General features: G+C 41.3%; 2 protein-coding genes across 3 annotated transcripts; one reads left to right on the top strand and one right to left on the bottom strand.

The window, feature by feature from the left end:
• On the top strand, positions 1-5844 carry slc25a55a (solute carrier family 25 member 55a). 2 transcript variants are annotated; one of them, XM_061069727.1, is made up of 11 exons: positions 1-70; positions 721-821; positions 1498-1623; positions 2025-2080; positions 2798-2868; positions 3534-3624; positions 3710-3828; positions 3921-4110; positions 4203-4357; positions 4451-4526; positions 4623-5844. In XM_061069727.1, exons 3-11 carry the CDS (start codon positions 1549-1551, stop codon positions 4780-4782), a joined length of 993 nt encoding a protein of 330 aa, XP_060925710.1. In that variant the 5' UTR covers positions 1-70; positions 721-821; positions 1498-1548; the 3' UTR covers positions 4783-5844. The 2 variants fall into 2 exon arrangements, with proteins under 2 accessions (XP_060925710.1, XP_060925708.1); XM_061069725.1 differs by lacking the exon at positions 2798-2868 and having other exon boundaries at positions 7-70.
• Positions 5845-7608: 1764 nt separating this feature from the next.
• tspan2a (tetraspanin 2a) lies at positions 7609-16365 on the bottom strand. The gene is made up of 8 exons (XM_061070573.1): positions 16297-16365; positions 12971-13073; positions 9616-9713; positions 9082-9156; positions 8892-8984; positions 8744-8815; positions 8510-8593; positions 7609-7674 (listed from the first exon to the last, which is right to left on the bottom strand). The coding sequence occupies exons 1-8, from the start codon at positions 16363-16365 to the stop codon at positions 7609-7611; spliced, it is 660 nt and encodes a 219-aa protein (XP_060926556.1).

Below are 16365 nucleotides of genomic sequence, written 5' to 3'. Positions count from 1 at the left end.
CCTGTCACTCACATCACTGCGCTCACCGTCACGTCTCCGGAGAATCTCTCACGATTCACTAATCCTCTCGGTGAGTTCAAGCTTTGCAATTAACACTTAAGACTTTGTTTCTTCGTAGCGTCGCGAAGTTTTCCACGATAGCTAGCTTGTTCCTCCTTTTAGCAGCGCTATTGTTTGAATGGGAGCTAGCGGCCTGCTAACCGCTACCGGCCGTTATATGTGCGCTAACTTCAAACTTTTACAAACCGGGATCCGGAAGAACTTTTTGTTTCCAACAAGCGTGAATTTGCGTGGCTTTAAAAACTAAAGTTGTGCATTGTTGGACGTGACTCCAGGAGAAAGCGCAGTAAACGTGATAAAATGAATGAATTGAGACCATTCAGAAGTTTATTGTTATTAAAGCTTCTCCTGCAACAAGGCACAGTGTCTGCAGGGGATAAAACAGTTAAATTGTTAAATGAACCGATTCTTCTTTTCTTATGTTTTTTCGTAACAAACTCACTTTCAAAACGTGCAGCTACAGGAGAAATTCGGTTCTGCCCATGTATGGTGTTCCGGTATGCGCAGCAGGACACGCCCACGCGTTTGTACTGTGTTGAGCTGATGAAGCGAGCTCACGTGACTGAGGCCTCTCAGTGGGAGGGGTCTTGAATTTATTTAAACTGAAAACCTGCTCATTCATCCTGAGTTCACACACTTATCTGTTATCTCTCTATCCAGGACTCGGCTCGTCGCTTCCACGGAAACTCTCTTGAATCCACATCTCTCGCTTTCTACATCTTCACTGATCTCAAGGTCGTCATGTCTCAGCAGCACATCAGGTGAGGTTTCATGTCCTAACATGACACTGAGGTGAAGGGCGACAACTAACTGTATGATTTCTTTAGAATCATTGCTCATAGTGAAATGTCAATAAATACTAGAGATCCAAGTAAGTTGAATCGACATTGGTTTTTAAAAAGAAAACAACAAATCCACTGAAGATTTGGCATAACTACTTGACAATTGATCAGAGTTGCTACTAAGGCTGGGCAATAGAACCTTATAAATAATTATTACAATGTAGATTTTTATTAATAATATAGTGTTTTCAGAATATGTATCGCACATTTGATTGTATTGATACTTTTTTGTTATTAGCTTTTATTCAAGTAAAGTACAACTGGCCAATGAGACAATAGTTATTTCACATGTATTTCATCAGTCGTGTTTTCTTGTCTTATTTTGTGCTTGGTGATCTACAATTTTGTTTTAGTTTAAGAAGTGTTTGTTTAGTCCTTTTTAAAAGAAGAGTTTCAAACCACAACCTTCACTCAGGTTTACACAAATAGAAGTAATAATGTGACCTTCATGGTTATTTTTTGACCATGTCATCCAGCGCTTATTGTTAGCAAATAATTTTGATTTCAGTCCCCGACCTTCATTTCATTGTCCACAATCTTACTGTTAATTTCTCCATTAACTCACTGTCGATCTTTTTCTGTTGTCTCCCTTCAGTCTTCCAGCCAAGCTCATTAATGGAGGCATTGCTGGCATCGTCGGGGTCACATGTGTCTTCCCCATCGACTTGGCAAAGACCAGGTTGCAGAATCAGAGGCACGGTCAGCAGGTCTACAAGAGCATGTGAGTATTTTTAGGCATTGTAGTCATACATGGCTGTTTGCCAACGCCCTTGTTTTGCCTGATTCATCCATGTATTATATCGACTAATCCCTAAACCCACATACAGCGCAACTCAGTGAATGTATTTAAAAAACATCCTCCCTAGATGGTGGCTATTCATCCCTTACATTCCTTTATGATGATGTCATCCATATCCCTTTTAGAGGGTGGAAATTTACAGCTCCACCTCTCGGCTCAGCATCTCTGTTCCCTTAGGGTCACTCATCCTTTACCCTGAGGCTTGTTAACCATTCAGATAAATGTATCTGCTTTGAATTCAGTCATAATCTTTTCCTCTGACTCAGCCGCTTTAATAAACTGCCCATGCTAATGACATTTCCCATGCTTTCTTGTTTCTATAGGATGGACTGCCTTGTGAAAACAGTAAAATCAGAAGGCTACTTTGGCATGTACAGAGGTAAGATTCATGCACATCTGAATATTAAGAACCAGAAGGTCCGAACATGTCCACGAAGATAATTTGTAGTAGAGGTTTAACATTGACATATGTACTACTGGGTACTTTTAATCTTTACACTGCAGGATCAGATACAGTTGATGTTCAGTGCATGAAATACTTTACATTTAAATTACATACTGTGGTTATTAGTAGAGTCCGACTGATGCATTTTTGTGGGCCAATGTTAGTTGGTAAATAAATATCCGATGTTTATATTCAGAAAATTAGTGATTCCTAAGATGTCCTCATCAAGCCTTTTATGACAATGAAATATATTTGATCTTTTACAATTTAACCACGAGCTTTATTATATATAACCAAAAGTAATGCTAACACAATGAAACATATTCCATTTTTATTAAGCACTATGAGGTTCATATCGACCAAATGATGTCAGTCGGGCTCTAGTTATGACTCTTTGAATTAATTGTAAAAACAGAAGTTGCCAAAGCTGTTCTCATGCAAAGTGGTTTTGTAGACTCTTGTGTTTTTTTAACATGCAGTCAGTAGCAAATCAGACCAGTCCTGTTTAATTAATGATCAGTTCACTGACTTTTGATGTAGAACAAGAAAATGTGGACATAGCTCATGTGAGGAAAATGGAGACCTTTTAGTCTGGGTCTCAGCCTGTGTGAGGAATGCTGTTTGTCTGCATCTGTGTTTTTCATATTGCAGACGTGGGTCCCCTGGGCTATTGAAGGCTAGCCGATTATGGCGCAGCCACGCTGGAGGCAAATCATTACATGGTTCTTACAATATTGCTCTATTTAAAACTACAGGAACAAGTTTTTGTTTTGTGATTCGACAAATTCTGTCAATAACCCCTTGGCTGTCTCTTCCCTGTCCTGTCAAGTTTGTCATGAATCCTCATCCTCCCTCTCCAGTCTATCCACTTTTTAAAGACTTGATGTTTATCTTGCTCATGTATCTTTGACAAGCTAAAGTCATGTTTGTTTGAGGTTGTCCCACAGATCAGTTTTACTTTACATGCACATTACATAGTCTAGAATTCTGTCTGTTCTTTCACTAACATCTTAACTGACTTGTAGTCTTTCTGTAGACATATATATATTCCTCTCTTCAAACAGTGAGCGCTGTAAATAAACCGACTCACTCTTCTTCATTCATTTGATGTTTGCATCTTCCTCTGATATTCACCAACCTCATTTCTTCTGGCTTGTATTTTGCTCGTTTCTCATTTTCCTCCTCAAACCTTTTTATGTGATTTCTCTTCTATAGTTATTACTGAAATTACTGTAAATTGTACATTTGTCTTTTTCAGATTAGCTCTGAAATTAATTAATTACTCTGATGTTAAAATGAGTGGCAGGGAATGTTGTTTTTGTTTTGGTGCTAAATTAAAAACACGATTGTGGCTCCAGTACTAAATGTGTGTGTTTTTCTTCCTCAGGCGCTGCTGTAAACTTGACCCTGGTCACCCCGGAGAAGGCCATCAAGCTGGCTGCTAATGACTTGTTTCGCCACCATCTTTCCAAGGATGGGTGAGTAAAACTCTTAAAAAGATGGTTCAATTTACAAAAACGTCCCATCACTGTGTGACTCATCATTTCTCTTATCTGTGAACAGAAAAGGGCTGACGGTGTTTAAAGAGATGCTGGCGGGTTGTGGTGCAGGGATGTGCCAGGTCGTTGTCACCACACCCATGGAAATGCTCAAGATACAGTTGCAGGATGCAGGCAGACTCGGTAAGTTTCAAATTTATTGTTATCCATTTTAAATTTGAACCCTGTTGTCCCCGAATGAATATATTTATCTTTTGGTCTTTTTTCTTTTTCAGTGGCCCAGCAGCAAAAGCCGGTCATGATGACTCCATCAAAGATCGGGGCCACTAGCACGGTTCTCAGCCGCTCCTACAACTCTGTGGCCTCAGCACCTCAAGCTGTGTCGGCCACTCAGATTGCAAAGGAGCTGCTTCAGACTCAGGGCATCCGGGGGCTCTACAGGGGACTGGGGGCAACACTGATGAGGTAAAGACAAGGAAGCACATGGGAGCTTGTTGGACCCGTTCCTTTTTTTCAGGGTGTCAGTTTGAAACTCTCTTTTGTTATATTTCTTTCAGGGATGTTCCCTTCTCTATAGTCTACTTCCCATTGTTCGCAAACCTGAATCGCCTCGGAAAACCCTCCCCCGAGGGGCCGTCCCCTTTCTACTGGGCCTTCCTCTCAGGCTGCGCAGCCGGATCCACTGCTGCAGTGATTGTTAATCCCTGTGATGGTGAGACTTGAGAGAAAATGTCAATCTGTAGATAATCAAAGCTCTTGAATGTTTCTGGAATGTTATCTTATGACTTATTTATCTCTCTCCCAGTGGTGAAGACGAGGTTGCAGTCAGTGAACAAAGGGTCCAGTGAGGAGACGTACACTGGTGTCGTGGACTGTGTGAGGTAAGACAGCTGAGTCACTCATCGTTGCACAACTAACTCTCGTTTGTCTCTCTCCTGTTCTCGTGCATGGACTTATCCAACGCTCTGTCTTTGCAGTAAAATCATGAGGAGGGAGGGGCCGTCTGGTTTCCTGAAAGGAGCCGGCTGTCGGGCTCTGGTCATCGCTCCTCTCTTTGGAATTGTCCAAGTTATGTACTTTGTTGGCGTTGGCGAATACATCCTGGACAACTCGCCCCTGAGCCTAATGTCGGCGTGAGACCACATCAGTTTCCTGTCTATGCATACCACCTTTTCGGCGTAAATCATGTAACAACTGGCAGCTACATACCACCAGTTAACAGCAGAAGAGGAAAAAAACTACATAAGGCTTGTTTGACAAAGTCGAAAAGGCTTCGAGATGTGAAGACTTGTATTTCATCTTTTGTATGCTGTGTTGCACTTCAAACACTTTTCAGACGTGTTCAGTGAGGCTGTGGCCAGCGTTGGCTCGAGCTGTTGGCCTTACTGAGTCGAGGGACTCGGAGTCGCAGTGTTATTCTTTCTTTGTCCCGAGACTGTCCTGTTGTGTTCCCCTCTGTGAGGGTGTGGAGCTCGCTCCATCAAAGAGACCGAGGGGTTTTCCTTCATGTTATCACATTTCAATATTGTTGTTTTTGTACCCGTGTGAGCTTGAGATTTATTTTGAGTTGCTGAATGCAGTAGCTTGCAGTATTTTCTGTTTGTGTGTCTTTCTTCCTTTTCCATTGTTGTCTCATATTTCACTTTTGAACACGAGGCTTCAAATGGGAAAACAATGGGACCTATTTACATTCATTCTATTTAAAGGGATCTTTTTATTTTGATTTTTTACTTGAATATACAGAAATTCTGTGATATACCTGTTAAATTGGACTGATCGTGAACCTTCCTAGTGACGTGGGACCAGATGGTTTGAAACCATGAATCGTGTCCTGCTTGGTACTTGACATTAGCGCTTCTGTTGTTTTAACAGTTTGTAAACAACAGTGTTTGTATCTTAATATCTGCAAAAACTTGATGCATTCATGCACAATCTATTGTATAAGTACAATAAGTATAAGCACATACCCTCAGTTTAGAGACTTGCATATGCAGACCTACCATCTCAATCACTGGTTACTGTGTTCTGCCTTAACAGTGGAAGTTGGCATTTCTCTCTGAAGAAACAATGCTCTTGGCCAAAAAACAGCATTAATATTATTGTTACTGTGACCGTGTGACAAATGACTGTTACCTTACTTTGTGTTTGATGGCTTTTTGTATATAACGTGTGTATATATTTATATATATAATTCATTAAAACCTGCAAACCACTCGTCCTGTGTTCATGAATCATTGACTCAATAACTAACGCTGCATATTTTCCTGATTCAACAACTATAAAGGGAATCATACTTAAAATACACAAACATGACTTATGACACGTTCTCTACATATGTGCACAAATATGACACTTTGTTTTAATCCTTAAAATACTGACAATTCCTTTTTGTTATAAATCTATTTCAATTTTCTCTTAATTGTAAAGCAAAGAAAAGATAAAAAGAAAGCTTAATTAAAGTTTATTATTGAAACTACAGGCGAGATAATGACCCTGTAGTTTCCATAACCGGCTCAAACAAATAGTAAAGTGCCACAACACTAGCCAGTAGTTTACTTAATATGTTAAGTAATAACTATGATTATGTTGGAGTTACAGTTGGACAATAACAAAACGATTCTGAAGAAGTCTTATATTTGGCAAGTTCATACTTGATCTTGAACAGTCTTTTCAACATCAACTAAACCAAAGAGTAACTGGGCTGTTTTTGACCTCATGGTTCATATGTCACATTATACGTTTAACTTCCTGCTGTCGTTGGCCCTACGTGTCTCCGGTGTAACATTGTGTTGCCATTTCGTGTGAACCCGCACAGGAACGCTCATGAACCTGAAACCACCACAATTTGCATAATGGACGGGGGGGGGGGGGGTTCCCCCGCTGCATGTTAGTCACACACAGAATCCAGGAAACAGAAAGTAACACGAGAATAAAAGCACCCGGGTGTTGTTTTATTCAGTTAAACAGTGCGACTTCGACTATATTACTCTACAGTTCTCGTCTTATTGGCACACCAACAAGATCGAGATCCACAAGAATTCACACGCAGAATGCAAAAACTAGCTCACTGTTACAGTTCACACAGGATGAGGCGTTAATCAATGACCTTACACGTGAATTTGGACATTTACAGTCAGTTTATCATGAGACCTTCCCGAACCCTTCGTCTCACCTCTACACTTCCACTGTTGTGCTTTTTAAGTATAGCGACAGATCTGCGGCAGGGAGCAAAGCACAAGTCGTTATGTTCACAGATCACATGGAACAGGTAAATAGTACAGTCCCTGGAGGCTTGTTTGTGTGTGTTTGTATGTCCCTGTGTGTGTGTGTGTGTGTGTGTGAGTCAATAGGCACGCGATGGAAAATGAATCATAAAGGGGCGGCTCGTCCTCCAAACATTTAAGCACACAAACGTATGACTGCCATTACAGGCCTTCTAAATGACGTAAAAACATACAAAGGGCACAGAATATATCATGTTAACAGCAGGTGCACAAAACCGGTGTCCATATTTACAGCAAATACACAACATTCCTGGCAGAGTCGGTGTCTTTTGTGTGCTGCGCTGTGGCGGGGGGGCAGCAGCAGTGTAGTAACCAGGGAATGTCACAGAGTCGTGCCGAAAGCAGAGCATGTGTTACGGTAGAGAAACAGAGAAGTGAAAAAAAAAATCTGTGAAGCTGGGGAAGTGAAGGACGGAGTGAAGGTGACGATCCGGCGTGTGGACGTGTTGAGCGTGGCCCGGGAGGAACTGGGAGAGCTGGGATGTGCTGGACTTGAATTTGGGAATATACAGGAAAACCCTCCCGACCAGATCAGGACGGACTATGAGAGATGACATTAGAATGTGACTTTGGTGTTTTTTCCCCTCTTATGCACGTGTGTTGATCATCAATCTCATCATTGGTTCAGAGAGCACGCTGTGAGTCTGGCCGGTGGGGGGGTGGGGGGGTAACTCACCATCTATATAACCTCCCTGCTGTTCCTGATGGCACAACACAGAACCATGCTGAAGATCATCCCTATGATCTGAAAGCACACACAGTTAGGAGGGGTATTGTTAAAAGATGTTTTGAATTTAAAGTTAAGTCTCACAAACTAGTGTAATAATAATAAACTTTTGAGACTATTACAGAAATACACATTAAAAAAAAATAAAAAATACACGACACACACATCAAGGACTGGGACTTACACACACAACACAACACACACCTCACACACTCCACCCTCAGAGACTGCAACTGATAAAAAACATTACTGTACTCTGTTGAAAATGTATTCTATCTTTTGTTTACAGTTATTTGTTGCTTTGTCTATACATTTACACTTAATAATACATATATATTATTATATTATATATTATAATATTATATATATAGTATTATATATGATGGAGAGATAAGCCTCAGGACAGATAAGCTGCTTCACCTTGTTTGTTATTTTGTCTCAGCGAGCAGATCGGATGAGATTCCGACAGTCGGTTGCAGCATTTTAAGGATATTAATCTATTTATATTGATTAACTAGTTTGAAACCTAATCACTGTGTTGCTGTGAACTAAATTGTCCTGTTGCAACTGATGGTGACGCTTTCATGATCACTTTAAGGGTGAAATTCTCTACTAGTTCTTATTGCCTTTTGTAGCAAAATGATGCTGTATCTAATTGTTTTAAGTTTTCATTTGAATTCTGGACATTATCTTTGCGACCCCTCTTCTCAGCTTCTTGCAACCCCCTGTGGTCCCAACCCCTAGTTTGAAAACCACTGCTCTATAGAAAGATAACCTGACTCTTGCAACTTGACGTTCAATGATCCAAAACTAAAAAAAAAACTATATTTCTGAATATTTAGTAAATTCTCACCATTACGCCTGCGACCCCGATTCCGATGTATCCGATGATGTGCAGCTTGTCATTGAAGAAGTCTGTGATTGCATTCAGACAGTCCTGAAAGCAACACACAAAGCGTCACATATACACATACAGACAACCTGCTGATACCTGCACTATGAAACAGTATGTTACAGCAAATCTTACAGCAGCATTGTACTGCCACCTTCTGGGTATACCGTGTAATAGCAGACTTGAAAGTTTTACCTGGGTGTCACTTGGAGCGTCTGCACACAAGTCATTAGACACGTCTGACATGGAACCTCCACAGCAGTTTAACTGGAAATCAAAACACAACAGAAGTGTCACACGAGATACAAAGGAGGTGAATGAACACAATCCAAGTCTCACTCACAGTTTTGTGGTAGATCAGTGCGACGGCCGTGCCGTTCACGTTGGTGGTGTCAGTAATGGAGCTGCTGTAGAACTTCTGGACCTCCTCAACAATCTGCCCATGAGGAAAGATAACAACACAATCAGCTGATTATGTTTCTGAATATGTTTCACAATCTGGTCGAATAAAAACAAGTCATTGAAGTTGGCACCTGTTCCTTGTTTAGGAATCCAAACACACCAGCGGCGATCTCGGCTCCAAAGATTATCAGGAGGCAAGCGAAGAACTGCACAGCACAACAGAGGATTGTTCAAAATGATTTTCATTCTTTTTTCTTGGAATTAGCAGTTTATCAAAAAATGTGGTTTCCTTCATAGAAAATAATTTGGTTCTGCTCATAGATAAAACAGAAAAATCCTTGAAAACAGGTTGTATTGATGCAGGTCTCCTCATTGTAGTAATTTAAGTTTGCTTCATAGTAAGTACGATTTCACATTATTTCACCTGCTGTGCACTGATGAAAAAATCTTGGTTAGGATTAAATGTTAATGTAATAGTCAAACCCTATTTCCCCTGTAATTAGCACCAAATTATACAGCTAAACTAAAACCTTACAGACGAAATAAAGAATTCCCACTAAGAATGTGCAGAATTTATACTTCGTTTATCTTTGAAAGGCCAGTAAAAGGAACACTGAAACAAAAACACTGTAGAATGACGCCTTCCTTGCAGGACTTAAACTCACCGATGCCAGAAGACACTGAGACTCACGCACGGCCCCAAAACATCCAAAGAACCCAACGACCATCATCAACCCTCCGGCACCGAGAAGGATGTACACAGCTGAAAAGAGACAAGAGTATAGAAATAAATCAGGAAATCAAACTACCAGATGTTTAATGTCGCTAATCTGAGATTTCTCAGCCCTAACAGACGAGAGGGACCTAATCATCATGCCGGTTGGTACAGTCACATGACTGCAGTTCAGGGTTTCAACTGAGGAGGGCAGCATGATCCAACTCCTCTCCTGTCTCTGTTGAAGCAGAGCTCATGAAAAGACTCTTGTTGGAGGAGACGAGTAGGTGGAAACTTCTTATGGAGCCTAAGGCCTCCGAATCACCTCCTCCAGTTTTACTCTGGTTATCACACGACCCCTCCAGTGCAGCTACTTAAGATTCTTAAATCCTTAAACTGAGATGAAAGAAGACTGAGACTCATAAACAACCCTCTCAACACGACCCACATGTTTGGCTTATTGCTATTTTGGTCACTTTTAAGTTGAATCTTTTGGTTATTTCCTCTTTAACGAGATACATAAGCACAAACCCTGATGAATGCTAATTTCAAGATGGATCCCTGCTCGTGGAGAAGCACCTGCACCATCCAGCTTACAAATGAGTGGACACACGACCCCCCCGTCTATAAACATCTCAGAGGGCTCAGCACCACGATCAATCTGAGTTAAAGACAAAGGAGCTGGAGAGTCAACTTCCGCTTTCTATTTCATACATTAGTGTTTCTTCCCATTACGAGGACCTGGTGCAGTCGTGGTCCTGCAGGACGGAGCAGAAGCACTGATGCCATCTGTCGGGTTCAAAAGAGGCAAATCAAATTTTCATGGGTTTGATTGCTTCTGAATTACACTACTCCCCACGCACACACTCCCATACCCCCCCACCACCATCCTCTGTGAGCCTGGATGTCGTCACCTTCCGCCGGTCTGCCCGCCCCCCCCCTTTGCTCCCAGCCCTCACGACTGTAACCAGACACCGGGGCCTGGTCCCCGAGGTCCACGGTAAGAGCCTAATCAGAGACATAGACAGCAACCACTGCAGCAATTTAATTAATCCACATGGGGGGAATGCAAGCTGTTGTTTTTGCTGCTGTGGAACAAAAGAGGAGGTAAAGACGCAGAAGGGAGCGAGGGAGGGCGAGCGGAGGAAAATATAATGACACCAAATACACAAAGTGCCTGCTGATGCTGAGGGTGTTTTCCATCACTTTAATACGTCCTCTTTACCACGTCCTCTGAGTGGCACCATCGAAATAACAGACAACTGTACTTCACTTTGTAGGTAGTAAATGAGTGAGTGTACATGTCTCTTTATTTACACTGTGTCACACACTGGTTGTTAACCGGCTGAATCACATCCAGGGCAACAAAGGTGAAACCCCCACAGGGAACTCTGCCACTTTCCCTTCTTACAGTCTGATCCGTGTCCTCGCTGAAGGTGAACGCAATTAATTTATTTGTTAAATAAGTGCAGAAGCTGAGGTAATTGTGTTTTTTCATAGTTCCAAACTATTTCCTGGCCGGGTGAACTAACTTTCTTAACTTTTTGTGAACCTTCTCCAGAGAGCAGCTTCACCTGGTACAGAAGAACAATAGTTTCCCCGGAGGTTTAGAAGAGGAGAAAGAGAACAAGTTGAAAAGAAAAAGTGCACGTGGAAAGAAATGTGAGACCAGTTGGAACGTTAACGGAGAAGTTGATATTTGCATTGAAATGTAAAGCAACTTGAAAAAGAAGCTATCTCACATACTCTACTTTGCATATATAGATAACTGTGATAACTTAGGTGTATCTTTGCAGGATAAAAAACCTGGCACAGTCTACTCTTCTTTTCCTTTTATCACAGTGATGCTCTATGTGATGTAAGGACTGCTCCTAAAGGAGTGTTCACCTGCTGCTCATGTCCTGAGGGAGGCGACCGGTTCCATGACAGCCCGGCAGAGAGCTCATGAAGTGAAGTCACCATTTTAGCTCATGAGCGAGAGAGAGAGAGAGAGAGAGAGAGAGAGAGAGAGAGAGAGAGAGAGAGAGAGAGAGAGAGAGAGAGAGAGAGAGAGAGATAGGGCCTATTGTGTGGACACTACTGAGGCTGTTTGTCCCGTCTACTGTATGTTTTACTCATCCACTGTGAGTTTTAATAGGAGCTCAGTCAGAAGCTCCAGAGATATTTCACAGAAGAGACACAACTGTTCATTAATCAGCTTAAGTCCATTTGTCACCATGTGTGTGTGTGTGTGTGTGTGTGTGTGTGTGTGTGTGTGTGTGTGTGTGTGTGTGTGTCTGTGTCTGTGTGTTATTCCAGAAGAGGAAGAATCCAATCAGTGTTTCTAAAGACAAGTGCTTCTCTACATAACCCATAAACCAGAGCGCTGACACTGATGTGATCCAAAACTCATTTGACATGTTCGTTTCCCCACATGAGGACAAACCACAGGGCGAAGCCACATGTCTGCAGAGTTGAGATAGAAAAGTATTTCCCTTTTAAATGGGCTTAATAACCAAGGATGTTATAAAACAGAAACAAATAAAAACGCACTGAACTGTGAAATGTGGCTGTTAAACGTTCATCACTGAAACATTTATCAGTTAAAAATGGTCACGCCATTCAACCTGATGTCAGCAGGTCTGGTGTGTGAACTCGTGGAGAAGACGCATATTGATTCATATAATCATCAGGATGTCAAAGTGTTAGTTGACACCATGGACTATAGAGGATGGACAACACCTCGCTGCAGTAAAGGTCACAAAGTGCACCTCCTCCATGTTGGTGGATGGGACACGGGCCACACTAAAAAGTCAAAGTACTGTATACGTCAAATACGTTTACAGTATTAGTTATTTTAGATATTTATTTTCACACTGATGTTTGTTACAATTTGTTCAAGCTTGGTTTTAACTACTTTATTTGACGTGGGGTGAAATGTAATGATTGACAGCTGAGACTGCCTCCTGATTGGTTAGGAGCCTGTATCGTGCGGTTCTATCCCCTGATCATCTGTGTGCAGACTCTGGATCCAGATGATCAAGATGGCAGCGTTCTTATCTCGGATATTAACTAGAATGGAGAGCGTGAACCGCCCAGCCTGAACAATCCTACACAAGACTCTCTAGTTCATACAAAGAAAATAGGAAGTGGTCTGATAACCTGAAGGAAGAAAGAAAGTGAAAACAAAAATCCTGGATCTGCAAATGGATCTAACAAATAAACCAACAAACAAACAGATTTAACAGAGTCATCTCGAGGTGTACTTTATGATCTGTGGATGTGAGGTGAGGTGGGATCGGAGAACTGCAGAACTTTTCACGTACCTATGAAGAAGGTGTCGGGGGCTTCATCGCCCGTCAGGAGCTCCACTGTTTCTGGGTCAAACCTGAGCCAGAGTCCCACAGCCAGCACCAGCAGCCCTGACAGCTGAGGACAGATAAGAGACTTGTCAGTGAACAACAAACAGCTCCAAACAAGGTTCTTGTTCTTAAAGCTTTGAGTGACATGTTTGGTGCGAAGCCCAGAAATCACTTCAGAACTGAGGCCCAACGTGTATTTTCTCTTTGAATCCTCGGTCGATTAAGATTCAACAGGTTGTGTCTCTGTTATTGTCTCGTCAGTGAAGCAGCTTCTGATGATCACTGCTTCCGTTTACTCTGAACAAACCACAAATGCTAATGTTTCCCTTGAGTTACTGAAATATCCGCTGGAGGCTTGTTCAGACTCACAAACACATCACAGGCTGGAAAGCTGCTGTTTCTTTTGAATCTCTACAGAGTTACAGTTGACCACCTTCTCTGTGTAAACTCATATCCCATGTATTTATATAATTTGTCATGGTTGCATGTTTATGAGGAAAAAATGATGTCAAGTGTGATGAGTTTGTCACAGCACAGAGGTCATTGGTTCCTGGGAAACTGAGACCAAGGTGTCTCCCAGATAAGATTGTGGTCCGTCTAGATTCTAGACACATCTATAAAACACTGTTTGGCTCCAAATACCACAACACTTTTTAATTTTTTAACACACACATAAAATAACACTACAGAACTACGTTATCCACAAACTTCCATCTTGCCGACATATACATTGTGTAATCTTGTTGAGGGGGTATTTATACAGCAATGCAAATATATACTTAAGGATAATAAGAGTTTAATAAATAAAAAAACAGAAGCTTGGTTTTAAAACATTTTCCCAAATAGATCCAAATGTAAACTTATTGATAACATATCTAATATTTCGTTATCTTTTGTCTTTAGTTCCACTGAAATGAGATTCACTGAACAACTAAGACAAATATAAAACCAAAACTATAACCAAATCACTCATTCAGCTCCAAGAACAGAGATAATCTGCTGTCAGGAGACACAAGAATAAAAAATTTCTGAAACAGGAACAGAACATTTTGTAGCAGCAGTTCTTCTTTTCCCATATGGCTCATCAAAGTATTAGATCTGAACGCCATCGCTGGTCCATCTCCCATGGTGCATTTCAGCCACAGGCTGTGCCAGCCTCACAGAGCCTGGATGATGTAACTCACGCTGGCATTGGCTGCTCGTTTGGCTCCGAACCCCAAAATGACAGCGTAGTGTACTGTACCCCCCCCCCCCCCCCCGGCTCCGGCCACAACAGCTCGCTCTAGCTCCCAAAAGCGCTCAACAAAGAGGCCGCTGTTTGTTTGGGTGACACAAGTGTTCGTCTGACAGAGAGACTCAGAGCACCATGTGATCCACAGAAATGTAATATATACCACATAATTAAGTCATTTTCTAAACCTTATATCACCAAATCATTCCTGATTTTTTTTGTTTTATGGATAAATTATAGGCTTTAAATTGTTTCTGGTGTTTTGTGGCCTAAAAGATTTATCACAGATATAACTACCAATAATTGTCATAATCTGTGATGAAAATAAATTAGTTGCAACTCTCATAACATCTTTTATTTTCTGGGTATGCAATATGTTTGTAATCTATTAATTTTAACCCATCACATGCTGTGAAATTAGATGTACCTCTCAACTAATACAGTAGTAACATTTCATATAATTATCATAATAATAATACAAATAATAGTTATAATAATAATAATACAGTTACAAAGCACTTTACAATAAGCACGCCAAAAAAACAAAAATAAATAGATATAAAATCAGGGAAGGTTTTCTGATAGAAGTTTCTTTTAAGAACAGATTTAAAAAACGTTTCTGACTTCCTTTTGACAAAATACATGTCAATCTATGCAGAATTCACAATATGAGTTGGAGATTAAACAAAAACGTTTTGCACTGATGTATCTAAATCAGTGGACCCCAACGTGGGAATTGCAAGATTTGCTGAAAGAACATTTTCCGACTTTTTTTTCACCCCCATCCAAGAGGATATGTTTTTCACCCTTATCAGTTTGTGTGTTTGTTTGTGAACAAGATTACACAATAACAACAGAAGGGATTTCCACAAAACTTGGTGGAAGGATTTGGTATAGGTCCCGAAAGAACCCTTTAAATTGTGGTGTGGATCTGGACCTGATTTCAACACTATCATTGTTTGTTTCCCAGGGAACCAGTTTGTTTCCCAGGGATAATTCAAGGATCTTGATAAACAAATTTTAGGACAATTGATATCTATGAGTGTGTGACTGTTGGGCCGTCATTTGCCCTTTATCCAAACTTCAAGTTGCAAAAACAGTAGCTTCGTTTAAATGGGTTCCAAACCTTCCAAAAGCTTCAAACCCACTGCTCTAAACCACGTTTCTCCAAATGTGTCTGCCCATCTTCATCAAGATGTGTAACACGAGTCAACTAAGACGAGTCCCTGAGCAGCCACATGGAAAATGAAGTGTCCTCAGCTGCAGGTGGAACCACAGGTAACCCAATCTAAGTAGATCTAATGCAGCACCACAACAAAAGCTTCCAGGGTGTGTACCCAAAACAAGATCAGCCCAGTCTGCCAAAGAACAGCCATCACTCTCCCAGACCTGCAGGAGGAAAGTCACAGCACGACGTAAAATCACAAGACAGCATCTGAACAGTGGGTGTGTTGGAAAAGTAGCAGCAGTCTGCAGCCGTGCATGTGCATGTGCTGCATTACAAACCACACAGATCATCATCAGCGGCTGACAGGCTCTTATCTGATGTTCTATTTAATTATTAAGGGCATTTCATAGATGGAGGATGGAGGATGTTTCCAGAGCTGTGATGAGGTATTAACGGAGTTGAAATGGCATGATGATAGATGGTTGATAGATGAACCCAGGGTTATGAGCATAGTATCAGAGAGAGAGAGAGTGATGTGAATGGAGCAGGTGGATGGAGGGAATCTACACGACTACACACCATCAGCACCACTCCCCCATTCCAGTGAATAATGAAACCAGGTTAGTTAACATTAAAAAAACAGCAGCATCTATAGGCTGGACACTGTGTGAGTGTGAGTGTGTGGAGCAGGAATCACTACGAGGAGGAGGAATCAGCAGGAAAATACATGAAAACAGCTTTTACCAAAAACCAAATTCAGCCCCTGTGACCTAGAAACAGCAAATACTGCTGATATGCACATTTAACCATGAGGAGGAATAAGATCTATTTATAACATCACCGTTGTTTCCATGCAAACGGTCCGTGCATAGGGGGGGGGGGGGGACTTACCCAGAAGATGAAGTTGAAAACGAAGAGCAGATATTTCACGCATTTCATCCCTCCCTGCACTTTAGTCAT

This window comes from Limanda limanda, chromosome 4, assembly GCF_963576545.1.
Source record: "Limanda limanda chromosome 4, fLimLim1.1, whole genome shotgun sequence".
NCBI lineage: Eukaryota > Metazoa > Chordata > Actinopteri > Pleuronectiformes > Pleuronectidae > Limanda > Limanda limanda.
The sequence above is the reverse complement of the archived record's forward strand: the minus strand, read 5'-3'. Positions and strand labels throughout refer to the sequence as shown.